This window comes from Blennius ocellaris, assembly GCF_963422515.1.
Source record: "Blennius ocellaris genome assembly, chromosome: 4".
NCBI lineage: Eukaryota > Metazoa > Chordata > Actinopteri > Blenniiformes > Blenniidae > Blennius > Blennius ocellaris.
Genome location: NC_137653.1, coordinates 20,293,349 through 20,308,916, shown reverse-complemented (window position 1 = coordinate 20,308,916; position 15,568 = coordinate 20,293,349). Strand labels below are relative to the sequence as shown.

The 15,568-nt window shown below is 45.0% G+C and overlaps 2 protein-coding genes across 2 annotated transcripts; one reads left to right on the top strand and one right to left on the bottom strand.

The window, feature by feature from the left end:
• Positions 1-162: 162 nt before the first annotated feature.
• Positions 163-1,936, bottom strand: LOC308129605 (protein LSM14 homolog B-like; the record flags this gene model as incomplete). The annotated part of the gene is made up of 8 exons (XM_080495585.1): positions 163-319; positions 398-521; positions 605-745; positions 955-1,026; positions 1,102-1,290; positions 1,361-1,490; positions 1,566-1,729; positions 1,810-1,936. 8 exons carry the CDS (start codon positions 1,934-1,936, stop codon positions 163-165), a joined length of 1,104 nt encoding a protein of 367 aa, XP_080351711.1.
• A 1,493-nt stretch (positions 1,937-3,429) lies between these two features.
• Positions 3,430-15,208, top strand: taf4a (TAF4A RNA polymerase II, TATA box binding protein (TBP)-associated factor). Its single transcript, XM_080495276.1, has 15 exons — positions 3,430-4,569; positions 5,094-5,227; positions 5,388-5,507; positions 6,581-6,670; positions 6,856-6,978; positions 7,152-7,241; positions 8,053-8,265; positions 9,594-9,735; positions 9,842-9,944; positions 11,059-11,228; positions 11,296-11,426; positions 11,691-11,816; positions 12,578-12,634; positions 12,726-12,848; positions 13,917-15,208. Exons 1-15 carry the CDS (start codon positions 3,870-3,872, stop codon positions 14,079-14,081), a joined length of 2,487 nt encoding a protein of 828 aa, XP_080351402.1. The 5' UTR covers positions 3,430-3,869; the 3' UTR covers positions 14,082-15,208.
• Positions 15,209-15,568: the final 360 nt, after the last annotated feature.

Here is a 15,568-nt window from a genome sequence, read left to right as displayed (position 1 = left end):
CAGCTGCTGGATTAAAAAGAAATTACCCTCCCATCTTAAGGATTCAAAGTACATTTAGGATAAAGGGGGGAAAAAAAAAAACATCTTCCAAAAAGGGAGAGATAGGGGAGGTACTTTAAATAGAAATCTGCAATATTTACAATACATTTCAACCAAAAACTTTTACACTCTTCCGCTGCCGACATTTGGAGCAGCTCGCTGCTCCGGACCGTTTTGGCCTTTACGCCCACGACCCCTGAATCCCCTGCCTCTCAAAAAGCGGCCCGGCATGCCAAACGTTTCTATGTTTAACTTCTTCTCCTCCGCCCAGGTGGTTCTCCTGAGGGCGTAAAAAGGAATGGCAGAATGTTACAATGCTGAAGCATGAAAGACAAGTGAGTAATGGTTACACGGGTACCTGGGCTTAAGATCCGTCGAGATATTGTCAAAGAAGCACTTGGTTTTGTCGTAGTACTTCTCTCCCACGGCGTCGTCCTCCTGCATGGCCTGGCTCTCCTTGGCGTCGGACTCTGCCTTCTCAACTGCGGCAAAATGCAAAAATATGAAACATCGATTGGGTCCAGTACAACCTAAAAAGGACAGCCTGGCGGTAAATTGAACATACCAACAACCTCCTTGGTGAGGTCATCCTTAAACTGAGCATTTGCAGTTTCAAAATCAAAATCAGATTCAAACTCCAAAGTAGTAGCCTTGGAGTTTTTCACAAGGAGTTGGCCTCGACTCCTGTTCCTGGGCCTGCGATTGCCTGTGAATGAGCAAACAAGTTTAAAATTAACAAAAAAAAAAAAAAAAACAGCTGTGAAACTAGTTTAGGAAAAATGTTGGAAACTAGGATAATCTGGTCCATCATGGACATGCATGTCATTTTTGAAATGTTTGTCAGAAAAAAAACCAAGGTAATCAATAAAAGGTCTGTCAATAGGATTGAGCAACGCGAATTGTTTGTGACGACACCTTGTTTTTGCCTACGTTTCTGGTTCTCCATGCTTGGGGCCTTTGGTGCACTTGGCTGGGATTGTGTCTGACCTAAACACAGGACAAGTGTGAAAATGTGTTTCTGAATGGGAGTGCGATTAAACTGAATGCAACGACACTGCTTACTGGTGGGCATGTTTTTCTTCTGAACCTGGTTGCCACTTCGAGCAGAGCGCGGAGGTGGACGGGAGAGCGGCCTGGCCTGTGGCTGGGTTGACGGCTTTCCCTTTTTTTGTGCAGCGCTGGCCAGAGGCACGGTCTGTACAGCCTGCTCGACCATGGGAGCTCTTCTGGCTGGAGCATGCAGACCTGACACTTGAGGAACATGAACAAGAAGCTTACATTTCTGGGTTAAGACAACAGACTTTGGAGGTCTCGGCCCTACCTAGGCCCAGCGCTGCATTGTACTGCTGGTTGAGTAGAGAACTTGCAGCCAGCTGGTTGTAGTTAGGCATCATGTCTCTGTATGGACTCCAGCGTGGATGACACCCAGCAGACGAGCTGCCAAGGGATGACTAAAATAACAGGGAGGAATGAACAACAAAAAAAAAAAGTGGCTGGAAATAAATAAATTACACTGACTTTATTACCTGAACAATTGCAGGGTCACGAGGAAGCCCATGGTGGGGTTTTGGTGGCTCAGATACAGTGATGTCTCTGATGTCACTGCCCCTGAAGATGATGTACTCGTAGATTTCCTCTTTGGGTGGCACTGGTCTGTCAGTGTGTCGATGCTCCGTTCCATGGGACTTGACTGGTGACAGTCAAATAACAAAATGACTGTTTGAACCCCAACAAGATAAATGCAGGAGATAATTTGAAGTGAAAACCTACCTTTAGCTAGAGCAACCGTGGACCTGTCCGTATCCACCGAGGACAAAATCCCTTCATAACGGATCTGAGCCTTGGAAATCAAACTAATTTTACTGCCAATATAAGGAGTTCCTCCTCCAGCGCTCATTTTTGTGGTGAAAACGAGCTATGAGATTGAAGAGCAGCAGTAAGACCACAGAGCGTTAAACCACGGCGCAGGAACACTAACTAATAAACAAAGTGCACAATCAGCAGACACCTGCACGCACTTTATAAGATGAGCGCTCCTGCACGTGCGTGGCTGACTGACTCACCTGCGCCTAAAAGTGGGGGAGTTTCTTTTACTGACCTGTGTGCGCCGGAAGAAACACCGATCAGATGGTTGTGGCTTGAATGGGCTTCCTGATCATTAATCCAATCGTCAGTAGGGAAAGCAATAAGTAATCAAACTACTCCTCAAAAGACACAATGCTGAGCAGTTTTAACATATATTTTAATCTATAAGTTAACAGCCCCCCCCCTTTTTTTAATGCAAAAGTGAAACAAATCCAAGCTTTATTATTGTCAAACAATTTACCCATTTGATATCACAAATCTGGAATTTTAATATCAATTTGGTTTTGAAGCGCCCTCTCGAATCATTTAATCGAATAGAATAGAAAAACTTTATTAATTGCAGAGGGAAATTCTTTACAACGGTGCCCCACACGTAACATGGAATAGAATATATTAGAATAGCTCTTATTGCCGTTTTGCTGCGCTCTGACAGTACAAATGAACACGATGTTGCAACCAAAACTGGCGCAATAAAACTAATAAACGCATTGGGCAACATAAGAAAAATATAGTGCAATATGGCAATAGGTTCACGGACGTTCAACTGCAGGTGGTTTGCGTTGTTTGTAATGTACAGAATGCATGTTAATCAGTGAATGTGTGGCTTTATGATCAGCATGGCTTTCTATATATGGAATACCACCTTGTCTTTCTTTTCAAATACTTATTTTGTGCTGTAAATTGACACTGCAAGACAGAAATGTATGTAAAATTAGCTTTTTGGGTTTCATGTTGTGGACAAATTCAAGAAATGTGGCTTTTCATAATTATCTCAGCACGAATTTAGCTTCTGCTTATTTTTCTTGAATAAAAAGAAGCCAGCGGAGCCACACTGTCCCATGACTGTCAGCTCGGTGTGTTTCCTCTCCACGGGAGGGTGGGGCGTCCTCAGACGTCTCTTCACAACAGCAACTTCTCCATCGGCTACAGCCGCTGCAGCCATCTTGCACAGCGGACCGAGCGTGAACAAACTCTATAATTTGGCTTGTTCGCTTGTCGCAAAGCACGATATCGTTTCACCAAAAGTCACAGAGTGTGACTGCGACACGGAATATGTATCGCATGAGCGTGAGGACGCCGGCGGCGAAGTAACGTTTGACGAAAACAGTCGGTCTCAAACACACTGTTGTTCCGTCTAGTGCATCCCCTGGAATGACAGCTGAAGCCATTGGTAACGCCTTTTACTAGGCCGAGCAGCCAATCACGGCGCACAGAAGCCCGGGCTCGCGGACGTTCGGCTGCTGTGCGCATGCGCACGTCAGTCGGTAAGTACCTAACTCGTCAGAAGCTCGCAGGAGTGTGAAGATGGCGGTTGGCTGCGGTCTGCTGGATGAGCGCCTTTCACACACAGGGCTGAATAAAGCGGTAGATTGTCATCCTGCACGGTCTGTAGAGTCACAACTATCGCTCTTGTGTCACAACAACCACTGGGGTAGGCGCCAGGCAGTCGGTAATTACATGGTTATAGTTCCGGAACTAGGGGGTAGCTCGAGCTAATGTCCAGCTGGGACTTGGTCAAGGCGATTGCTAAAGCAGGTACGCTGTAACGACTAATGTTGTTTTCCTCTTTGTCTCTCCGAGTTTACACGAAAAGCAGGCGTCGGAGCTGACAGAGAAAGGCAGTAGGGGTGCCTCGTTCTTGTCCCATTACATTCACGATTGTTTGTGCTCCTTGTTAAACAAGTTGAAGTGCAGGGAGGGGGGGGGGGGGTGTCTCTCCATAACGAGCCCCCCATGGTTCAGCTATGGACGCACCGACAGCCAGCACGGACTCCGCCGCGGGACACGAACCTGGCAAAACACTTGTTGTCAGCGGCGGTGTAACTTTTCTCCCCAATCACCAAGGGAAAGTCGGTCCACACACAGCGCAGGCTTTCAATGGGAGCCAAACTATGAACTCTCACAGTTCAGGAAGCGCTGCCCCGGCTCACGGGGGGACGGTCGAGACAAGCGGGGCTGCCCACAGCAGCAGCCCGGCTGTCAGCAGCGGCGGAGCGGCGCCGTCTAAAGGGCTGACCCCCCCGAACACCGTCATTCAGACCAGCGCCGTGGCTTCAGCTCAGCCTGCGAACCAGGCGCCGGGACCCACCGTGACGCTCGTCAGGCCGCCTATGCAAGCTGCCGGGTCGGTTGCAACTTTGAACGGGAACAATGCGGCGAGCCCCGCCGTGGCTGGCCCCCAGGCGGGTATCGGCGTCAACAACGGCTCCGCGGCTGTCAGCGCAGCCTCGCACGTCATCAAGGCAGAGCCACCGACAACAACCATAATACAGTCGACGCCGCAGACTGGGGGCAACCCCGCTGCCGTGAGCTATGCCAGGACTCCTGCGGCGATGGCTCCCGGTGCCGGTGCGGTCCGGTCCCTCACGCCCCAGATGCTGGCCCCGAGGCTCCCACACACCACTCCGGGACAGCCCGGTGTACATAACATCCAGCTACCGCCCGGTGAGTTCACGTCTCAACTTTCTCAGGAGTGGTTGTCATTAATCCCGTACTGATTTTCAGGACCACTTTGACTCACGTTAATGTAAACGCCACTAAACCAGTCATTTATGATTGTTTGGTGTCTGTTTATATTTAACAAGTTGAATCGATCATGTTTGCTTTCTGAATTGATATGCACAGAAATGTGAAAATGCCACTTTTGTTGTTGTTGTTTTTGTTGATTCTACTTTGAAAAATAATCACTCCATCCCCTATACCGCTTAATGTGATGTAGAGTGGCACCTGGCTGAAGTCAAACTCCAGCTAACTATGAGCCTTTTCTGGACACGTCTCCAGTCCATCACAGGACAAACACAGAGACAGACAATCACACATGGCCCCAGGGCAATTTAGAGTCACCAATTGCCATGGATGTTTTTGGGAGATCATGCAAGCTCCTCACAGAAAGGCCAATCAGATCATATAAGTCTATTTGAGTACTTTTCAATATGTCATGTTTTGTCACATTTTCTGACCCGTACCAGGAATGGTGCTGGTACGCAGTGAGAGTGGACAGCTTCTGATGATCCCTCAGCAGGCTCTGGCCCAGATGCAGGCCCAGGCACAGGGGGGCATCACACCTCGGACCCCTGCACCCACTAATGTACCTCCAGTGCAGGTAAGTCATCCAAGTCTGTTTAAGAAGTTTATTTATAATTGCTCTCTAGTTTGCTCTAATTTTAAATTGAAAGCAATACGCTGGCTCAGTCTGCAAAATGATGGAAAGCTTGTGCATGCCGCTCACTCCTTAGATGTTTTGCTTTGTTTCCACATCTCAGGCTTCTGGAAACGCCATCATCAGCAGGCAAGTGGCTCCCAGCACCATCATCAGACAGGGCTGCCCAACCCCGACAACCCTCACTGCAACTACCACTCTTCACAGGCCTCCCATTCTTCAGGTGTGTTCAAATCAACTCCGTTATGTTTATATCGCGCCGAATACAAAACACAGTCATTTCAAGACACTTTTACAGAGGCTCAGGCCAAGATGTTCCAGTTCCACCATCTGAGATCCTGCAGGAAGGGAGAGCGAGATGAAGAGAGTATAGACTACAGGAGAGAGACAGAAAGTTAGCGACATGTCGTAGTGAAACATTGTAAGTGAAAGGAAAGAAGCTCAATGTCGATCTCCAAGCAGATTGAACCTATAAAGATTTCACCAGAATGAAGTGTTAGTGTGTTGACAGCAAGGTATTGTTGTAATCTGTAGGTTTATTCTACGTTATTTTGTTGTGTTCGCTTATAGGCTGCTACTTACTCATCGTGAAACATGTTATTTCCAAAGATGTTTGGTGGAGAATTATAGTCTTCTCACTTCACTTTGTGGTGTGTATGTCATGCAAAATATCTAAAAGTCTTATTTACTGTTTGGTTTTGATATTATTTCAATGGGATTCAAAAGAAAATTACTGGATTATGGGTTCAAGATACAACAGAAGTGTTTAGAGTCTATTTTTCCACAAAGAGAAAGAGACAGAATCTCACTTTTTGGCACGCTGGTTGCATATAGTTAATGTGTATATTTTTTCTTCTGAAAAGTGTTTCCCCGGCTCACTTTATGAGAATGAATTGAAAGGAATTATATGCATTTATAATGGATTGGGCCATAACAGGTCAGAATATAGTGGACTTTCAATAAAATGTTAAATGTTATCTGTCACATGGAAATGGATTCAAATGCAAACGTTCCTGTAAATTCATCATTGAACTCTCCTGAAATGTAAAGTGTTTCACTTTGAGTGAAAATCAGAGCTGCTTGCTCACAGCAGTAAAGTAACACATGATAATCATATTGTATATATCAATAATGATTCTCCCTGGTCTTTTCAAACCTTATATATGGGATTACATGCAGCTAACAGCGAGGTTGTGGACGATAGCAGAGGGAGTGGCCAGAGCGAGCTTTGAAACGGCTGCATAACTTAAATAAGATATCTTGATTTTTTTTTTCTTTTTTTCTTTCTTCCCCCAGAGCTCAGTTGGGGCCACGGTACCAGGAATGACCTCTTGGCCAGTCAGCCAAACAGCTGGGAACACCGTTACCTCAGTAACAGTGAGCAAAGTGGGTGTTGATAATCCTCAGTGATCAAATGGATCTTGGCATCTGCACTGCACTGCATTGTGGAGAGTGGACGCTCCCAGGAATGATTTGCTTTGCTGTACATACTGTATAATGAAAGCTTGTTACTGTGTCTTATCTGACTGATTGTGGACGTTTGCAAACCAGATGATTTGTGTTTCTGGCAGGAGACGATGGAGAATGTGAAGAAATGTAAGAACTTCCTGTCCACACTGATTAAGCTGGCATCCAGTGGGAAGCAAACGTGTGATAATGCAGCCAGTGTGAGAGGGCTGATCAAGGACCTGCTGGTGAGTACTGAGTGTTACAAACAGGAGGCACACTGTTGATGATGGGAAGTAAAAAAAAAAAAGCCAAGTTTGTAACTTCTACCTGAAACACCCCTTTAAGCCAAGAAGAATCTATAAAAACGTCCTTATAAACCTTACAGCGTTCAACTCCAGCCTTTTGTGTGTATTATTAGGAGGGCAAACTGGAAGCTGAAGAATTCACCAGCAGATTGTACAAAGAACTGAACTCGTCACCCCAACCTTATCTCGTGCCTTTTCTCAAGGTAAGAAATAGTTATTCTCTTTTAATTTTGTGGTTTTACCCCAAAAAAGAGGCCGTGGTTCTCGACCAGAAAAAGGTGACTTGCCTCCTTCAGGTCAGTGGCGAGCCCTTGCCCCAAGTGGAGGAGTTCAAGTATCTCGGGGTCTTGTTCACGAGTGGGGGAAAGATGGAGTGTGAGATCGACAGGCGGATCAGTGCAGCGTCTGCAGTCATGCGGTCGCTGTATCGGTCCGTCGTGGTGAAGAAGGAGCTGAGCCAAAAGGCAAGGCTCTCGATTTACTGGTCGATCTTCGTTCCTACCCTCACTTATGGTCATGAGCTTTGGGTCTTGACCGACAGAAGGAGATCCCCGATACAAGCGGCTGAAATGAGTTTCCTCCGTAGGGTGGCTGGGCGCACCCTGAGAGATAGGGTGAGGAGCTCAGTCACCAGGGAGGAGCTCGGAGTAGAGCCGCTGCTCCTCCACATGGAGAAGAGCCAGCTGTTTCGGATGCCACCCGGACGCCTCCCCAGGGAGGTGTTCCGGGCATGTCCCTCCGGTAGGAGGCCTCGGGGCAGACCGAGGACACGCTGGAGGAACTACGTCTCTCGGCTGGCCTGAGAACACCTTGGGGTCCCACCGGAAGAGCTGGAGGAAGTGTCTGGGGTGAGGGAAGTCTGGGCAACCCTGGTGGACTGCTGCCTCCACCACCCGGCCCCGGATAAAGCGGTAGACAAAGGACGGATGGACGGACCCAGAAAAGACTTCTCATTACTAACTTCTGCGAGAACAAAGACTGAATGTAATGACTGTCACTTGTTGTATTTTGCAGAGAAGCCTCCCAGCTTTAAGGCAGCAAACCCCAGATTCAGCAGCTTTCATCCAGCAGAGCCAGCTCCCACAGCCAGCCTCAGGTCCAGCCTCTTCCGGCCCGCCCACCTCCACCACCGTGGTCCTCGGCAGCCCGGCCACTCGCCTTACTACTCCCATCACCAGACCCCAGCTTCAGCCAGGCGTTAACAAGCCGGGACAGACACCCTCACTGGTAACCAACGTTTATTCACACGCCCACTAAATCTGGACTGAGAACTTTGATGTCATGAATACTTTTAATGAATTGGTAACAGAATGGTAGAAATGTGAAAACAGTTTTTTGATGGCATGATCAGCAAAAAACTTACCAAAATGATGTGAAATGCAGTACTGACTACAGTGTGCCAGGATCACATGACCATGACGGTCAGGTATCAGAGAGTAATCAGGAAGTTGTTATGACAGGATGTTCAGAAGTGAATCTGATTTCCTTAGTGTGCACGTCAACTATCCCGTTATTTCAACACACCTCGTCCTATCTCGTGAAAACACTTACTGTCTTAGCTGTGGAGAGTGTTTTCATTCCATCTAAGATGAAACCGATGTCCTTCATGTTTGTTGTCATCTGTCCTCCGCTTATGTCCTGGCTGTGACCTCTGCTTTGTACCTTCTTTTTTTTTTTTTAAACACCTGCGCAGATGTAAAATAAATAAACAAATAGGATGAGATTAGATATTCCCCTCCACAGCTGGAAAATACTGCATGTTGCAACAACAACAAATCTGTGTTCAGGTCAGATTATTTTTCATAAAATAATGAGATTACTCAGATTATGAGCATATTGCATGATGCTGTTTACATGGTCTCTTGAATTAACTCATAAGTCCTCTGATCATGATCAGATTTTTAGTATGCATGGAAATGAGCTCTGTTTATAGCTCTTGTTTATGTTGTTATATGTTAAACCAGACATCAATTCCTGGATGAAAGCTGACTTCGTGGACACATATTTCTACATAACCCACTTGTGAATACAAAAATCAGAAATTTGTTAAAGCTGCTTGTAAATAAATGAAACACAACAGGTGTTTGCTAATGTGTACTGATGATGCTGAAGCCATATTTTATGAGAAAGAAGATACTTGAACCATTTGATCAAATTCAAAATTCTAATAAACACTTTACAAAAAAAAAAAAATTACTTCAACTTTATGTCCTGATATTTTAGTCCCAGCAATTTCCTTTTTCTTTCTTTTTTTATGGGGGGGGGTAAATCAAATCTTATAAAGGCTTCATGAAGATTGAATAGAACATTTTACATGCCAAACATATTGATTGCGCTTCAGATTTTGAATTGAAATAATACAGTAGCTCCTTTGATGTTTTACTCAATTATCCAAGTCCAGCTTGATGAACTGAGGCGAAAATTACCATAAAGACTTTGTATTAGTGCAGTAATGAAATATTTACAGTAAATGCAGTCCTGAAGAACAATAAAAGGTACAGTGTATTTATTTTTTTTTAATGACAAATCCTCTATTCCACGGCTCATCTTTACAGGTTCTCCAGACTCCAACGCAAAGAGCAATCTTGAGACCTCAGGTAACGCTACCGACGACCCCCATGGTGACGCTCAGGAATCAGGCGCCGGGTCGCATCATGCTGGGACAACAGCAGGTCCAGCTGAAGGAGCTGCAGCCAGGTCAGTGTGTGGAGCTCACAGCCTGTCAGAACATGCGCGTCGGTGATTAGGTGAGCCGTCAATGCGAACTGTTTTTGTGAATTCAAATGTGGTTTGCCTCCCTCAGTCCCTCTGAGGCCGGAGGTGCCCTCGGTATCTAAGCAAGTGTCCGCCGCAAGCTTGACAATGGCTCAGAGGATCAAACTGAAAGAAGCGGGAGGCACTTTCAGGTAGGTGGCATTCACTTCAACTGCTGTTGCTTGGAATCCCTTTCATAAAGTTTCTAACGCATTGCTTATTGGAAAATCAACCATCCGTTGGTGTTTAATTGGGACAGTTTTTGTAACGAGTACTCTGCATTGCTTTAATGTATGTGTGTATACGATCTAAAATATCCACAAAGCGGAAGGGAGTTTGTGTATTTGTTATCCCCCGCCGTAGCCGATAGGCCCCGAAGGGGGATCTTGAAACAGTCTCCGTACGTACGTCCGTATGTTCGAACGTTTCTACCTATATCTCGGCAACCCCTGGGCCCACAGTGACCAAACTTCACATGTGGATACATCTCAGAGGGGGAAGGGATACTATGGTGACCTTGACCTAATTTGCATATTAGGGAGGTCACAGGGTCACGAAGTGCTTAAAAGCACATTTTGGGCTCTGGAGGCCTAGGTTTTTGAGCTAGGGCTCTGAAATTTTATACACACCTACTAGTACTCTGGGGACACCCTCCAGCATACCAAGTGACCTGACCTTGACCTTGAAGATTGGTAGGGTCTGAAATTTGCTCGTCATGGTTGCAAAATACATGTATTTTCATATAAACATTTCTCCGCATTTCTCAGCAATTCCTGGGCCCACAATCACCAAACTTCACACATGGACACTCCACCTGGGGAGAAGGGGCACCATGGTGACCATGACCTAATTTGCATATCAGGTCACAGGGTCACTAAGTGCATAAAAACACCTTTTGGGCTCTGGAGACATATTTTGACATAGCTTATGAAGAAGACCTTTCAGATTCTACATAATTATCTACTAGGACCCATGGAACACCCTCTAGTGTACCAAGTGTACTGCCTTAGAGCTGGCTTTGTGAGAAAATATAAAGCCCTCCGGCGGGGGATTAGCCCAGCAACGGCCTTCTTGTTTTCTTTTGTAACGACGCTTGATTGAATTAAACCTTATATCTCCAGGAAGCATGAATGTATTGCCAAGACAAATTGTTTCAACACAGAATAATCTGCAAAAGGAAAGTTTTCGCTCTACGTGCGTGCAGCTTGTTCGCCCATACACAAGTGGCCCGCCCAGTTTTCAACCCCTGCACGTCTTCCTGAACAGAGACGACGAGGACATCAACGACGTGGCGTCTATGGCAGGCGTGAACCTGTCTGAGGAGAGCGCTAACATCCTGGCCACCAACTCCGGGCTGGTGGGAGCGGTGACACATTCCTGTAAGGACGAGGTCTTCCTTTCCTACGCCGTGCTGCAGAGGAGAATGTTGGAGATCGGTGAGACACTGGACTCTCCCTCGCCTATCGGTGGATTGCAACGCTTGACACGGTGTTTCTGCTCCAGGGAGGAAGTATGGCGTGACAGACCTGGGTGCAGAGGTGGTGAACTATGTCTCCCACGCCACCCAGCAGCGACTGCAGCACCTCCTTGAAAAAGTCTCCCAAGTCGCACAGCAGAAAAACTTCAATTTCAAGGTTTGTTTATCAACACTGTGAACAGCGTTTTTTTTTTTTTTTTTCCTTCCTCCCCCCGAGGGTTAGATTTTGCTCTGCCAGATCTTTGGAGAAAAATAGAAATGTTCCGTCTCTGCAAAACACATATTTTAGTCTGCAATGACAGAATTATCCTACAACATTTCAAGTCACTCCACCCACTACCGCCTTTTTCTTTTCTTTTTTTTTACCCTCGCCTCAATATTTTGGTTTTCTCCCGTTTGTAACGCCGCTGTCTTCTGGCAGGAGGATGACAACTACGAGCACAGCGGAGACGTTCGCACTCAGCTGAAGTTCTTTGAGCAACTGGACCAGTTGGAGAAACAGCGAAAGGAAGAGCAGGAGAGAGAAATCCTGCTGAAGGCAGCTAAGGTGAGCCCCCCCCCCCCCCGTCAGACATCAGAAGGATTTTATCCGCTGGCTACTGAGGAAATTACTTGAAAATTTGAATTGTATTTTTAAGCTTGGCTGCGTTTTATTCTCAGGGGAAGACGTGTTATCACTTGTTAGGTTGGCTCAGTTAAAACAAATTACTGTCTGATGGAGTTGTTGTTTTTTTTACTGTTTATGTGGTTCATTTCTGAAAGCAAAGACTGTGTTCTTCATATTTTAGATCACAACAGATAATTACTCACAGTGTCAGTCCAATTCCAGGCAAACTGCTGTGACTAAACAGAGTATACAGGACTAAAAGGTTTGGTGTTTTCATGAGGATCATGACTTAATCTCTCACAGTTTTATACTATACATATAGTTTTATATAGGTTGCAAAATTGCAAATACAGTTGTGATTTGATGATTAAAAACTTGTATATCTGATACATTATGATGGCAAACAGCTTAATATCATTAGATTGTGTGCTTTCAACATAAATGTCAATCGGGTCAATTACACCTGCAGCTCCTGCAGTCGTCAAACTTTTAAACAAATGATACACGACGATGAACCTTTTAGTTCTCTCAGTATACATACCAGGGACTATATAGAAGACAAACAAATAGCCATAAGAAGGTTTTTTTCTGTGATCTTTAGACATTGATGGAAACTGGATCTCTGGATCTGAGGCTCTAGTTTTTTCACCTACGTCTGCCAGCATTAATTAATTAATTGTGTTTTGCTTTTGGCTCCACAGTCTCGAGCTCGGCAAGAGGACCCAGAGCAGCTGCGTCTGAAGCAGAAGGCAAAAGAGGTACGGTGGGAGGAGGAAGACCAGCAGAGCCCACAGCTCTCCGTCTGTACATTCAAACACTGTATGCTTCACTTCCGCGTGTTCCGTCCAGATGCAACAGCAGGAGTTGGCTCAGATGAGACAGAGAGAGGCCAACCTGACGGCTCTGGCAGCCATTGGTCCGAGGAAGAAGAGGAAGAATCTGGACTCTCCATCTTCCTCCGCTTCAGCCGAGGTAACGAATCAAATCGGCTTATGGACAAGGTTTTGGGTGAGCAAAGGAAACTAATTTGATAGTTGCTGAAATTCAAAGCAAAGACTTCAACTCTGAATGGTTCTCAACACCGTGGTGCACATCTTTCCTCAGTCCTTTACATTAATTAGTTGGCAGGAATTCCAATAGATGCTTCTCTAATCGAGCTGTCCCAGACGGGGGCTGTCGGTTTTCTCTGCCGTCCTCAGAAGGTAAATCGGGCGAGGCCTCGCGTTCAGTCGGAGCCGAGCTCTGGCACACCGTCACTGGTCTTCTGTAGTCACAGGTTAAATAACAGACACGTTCATTCAGTACAGCCTTCTTGCAGCTGCTGGTTTACTGCTTGTCAGACGTACAAGGTTCTTACTCTGAAATACAATCTGATTTTATTTTAATTTATGACAAAAGTAATGATGATCTTTCATTAAAAAAGCAGGAATCTCACCATCTCAAATTCAGTGTTTAATTCTATTTACTGTTGTTATGACCTGGGATTACGTTATGATCTTAAATTGGCCATGAAGGGAGATACCCACAGCACTTACTACATGTTAAATAGACTTTACTTGTCTTTCATGAATATTAACATCGGTACAATTGAAAAGTTGCACTTACAAAGAAAGCACAAACACAGTCTTCTGCGCTCTATCTAACGATCAACCTCAGGAACTGAGCCACAGTTTCAAATGTTCCAACCAGCCGCTTGTTAATCTCTGAATTTGTAAAGCCAAGTCTCTTCTGTAAGGCTGCAGTTTAGCCTATTTGTGCAGAACGTGAATTGTCAGACGCGAGGGCAGATGAGAATATGCTTGTTTTAAATTAAATGAGAATATCTGTCGCTCAATTCGCTGGAGCCACCCTTCAATATCTCCTTTGGTTTGAATCAGTGGTGGAAAGTATTTCAACGTCGAACTTATGGTACTTATTTAGTTCGATCTATAAATGGAAAGTACGAAGCTTCGAGTAAAGCCGCAGCGACGTTGTCGGACTTGTACATTTACTCCCAGTGTGCTCAACCTCAGTTTCTCATTTCTCCCCGATGTCCTGCAGGGATCGGGGTCGGGTCCCCCTCTGTGTGGCGGGTCCGGCTCGTCAGGCTCCAGACCCACGCGGCAGCGCATCACACGCGTCAATCTCAGGGACCTGCTCTTCTGTTTGGAAAACGAGAGGTCGACCAGTCGCTCCCATTTCCTCTACAAGGGCTTTCTCAAATAGGCGTGATGTCATGGAGGAGGGGAAGAGGAGGAGGTGGAGGTGTGTGGAGGGACCGACTGCCCCCACCACAGAGAGCCTGAGACTCCTGTAAGGGAGGAGGAAGAGGAAGAGGACGAGGACGACGACAGCGATTTGGCACATCTGAAGGTTCATCAGACAGACGCGATAACCTGGAATCCACTAGTGGCCATTCAAGATGGTTTCTCTACCTCCCTCCTCAAATAACACCCACCATCTTTTAGGGCAGTTGTTGACAAACATGGATTGAGTTCCCCCGGTTCTTCTTTTTTACAAGATGGTGCAAAAGTGGAGTTTATGTTGTGTGAGGAATGTTTTCTTTCTTTTTTTTTTCTTTTTTTCTTCAAATGAACAAATAATATGTAAAAGATATGCACTGTAACATAGTACAGTTTATTTCGTAAATATTTGTATGCACATTGGGCTTCTGAGCAACGCAAGTAATTTGATCAAAATTAGTTGGTTGTCTATTAAAACAATTTTAATTTGTCGCCAGCAGAATTAGCTAAAACTTCAAACTGTGTAACCGACTGAGTTGCCTTCTTATCTATAAATAAGCCATAAAGTCATCAGTGAGCAATTAACCCTTCCATAACTAACCAACTTCATCAACTCCATTATTTTACTTGATTTTCCTTTTTCTCTTGACCATATTTATTCACTAAATTGAATCAAAGTGTAGTTATTTATTGAATTCCATGTGACACCAACTGTTTCATGTAGCTTCAGTTTAAAACAATGTGCATTAACGTGCGCAGGACATGTTTGAAATTAGTGCGTAGGTCTCGGTGTGTGAAGACAGGCATGTCTGTTTTTGTTTTTAGAATTTCTCTTGTTGCAATTTTTTTTTAAAAGCATATTTCATGTTTTGATTGTTAAAAGTTTCAACAGGTGTCGGACTGCTCATTGCTACACCAAACCCGAGTCTACCTGAAACTCTTTTTGTAGTTGCCCACTAACCCACATTTTTACTCTTCTAATGATGAACTGACGCTGTCCTCCAGTCATTTCTTTACCTGCTTATATACCCCCCCCCCCCCCAGTTTTGTAGTATCCGACGTGAGAAACTGGAGTTTCTTCCTGTATATTTGTAAATGTTACACCTAAAATTTTACACGCTGTTTTGTATAGAATTGAGATTTTACGCATACAGAAAAGAAAATCACATTTTCTCTATAAAAAGTTTGAATAAATATTGATTTTGCAGTACTGGATTTTGCTTGACGTTGCAAAATTGTTTTTTTTGGGTGGGGGGGGTTACATTTGAAGTGAATATATATACTTGGCTTTTTCAAAATGACTAGATACCAAGAAAGTTCTATTCTTAGAAGAATTACAGAAAATCAGCAGATTTTTTTTCTTTTGGGGTGAAAAATTGGTTGAATGAAAGTTTGAAGCTTTTCAAGCTGAAGTGTAGAGTAAGTATCCGCCGGAAAAAAAAGGAAACTCATTGTCACAAAACATAGTAA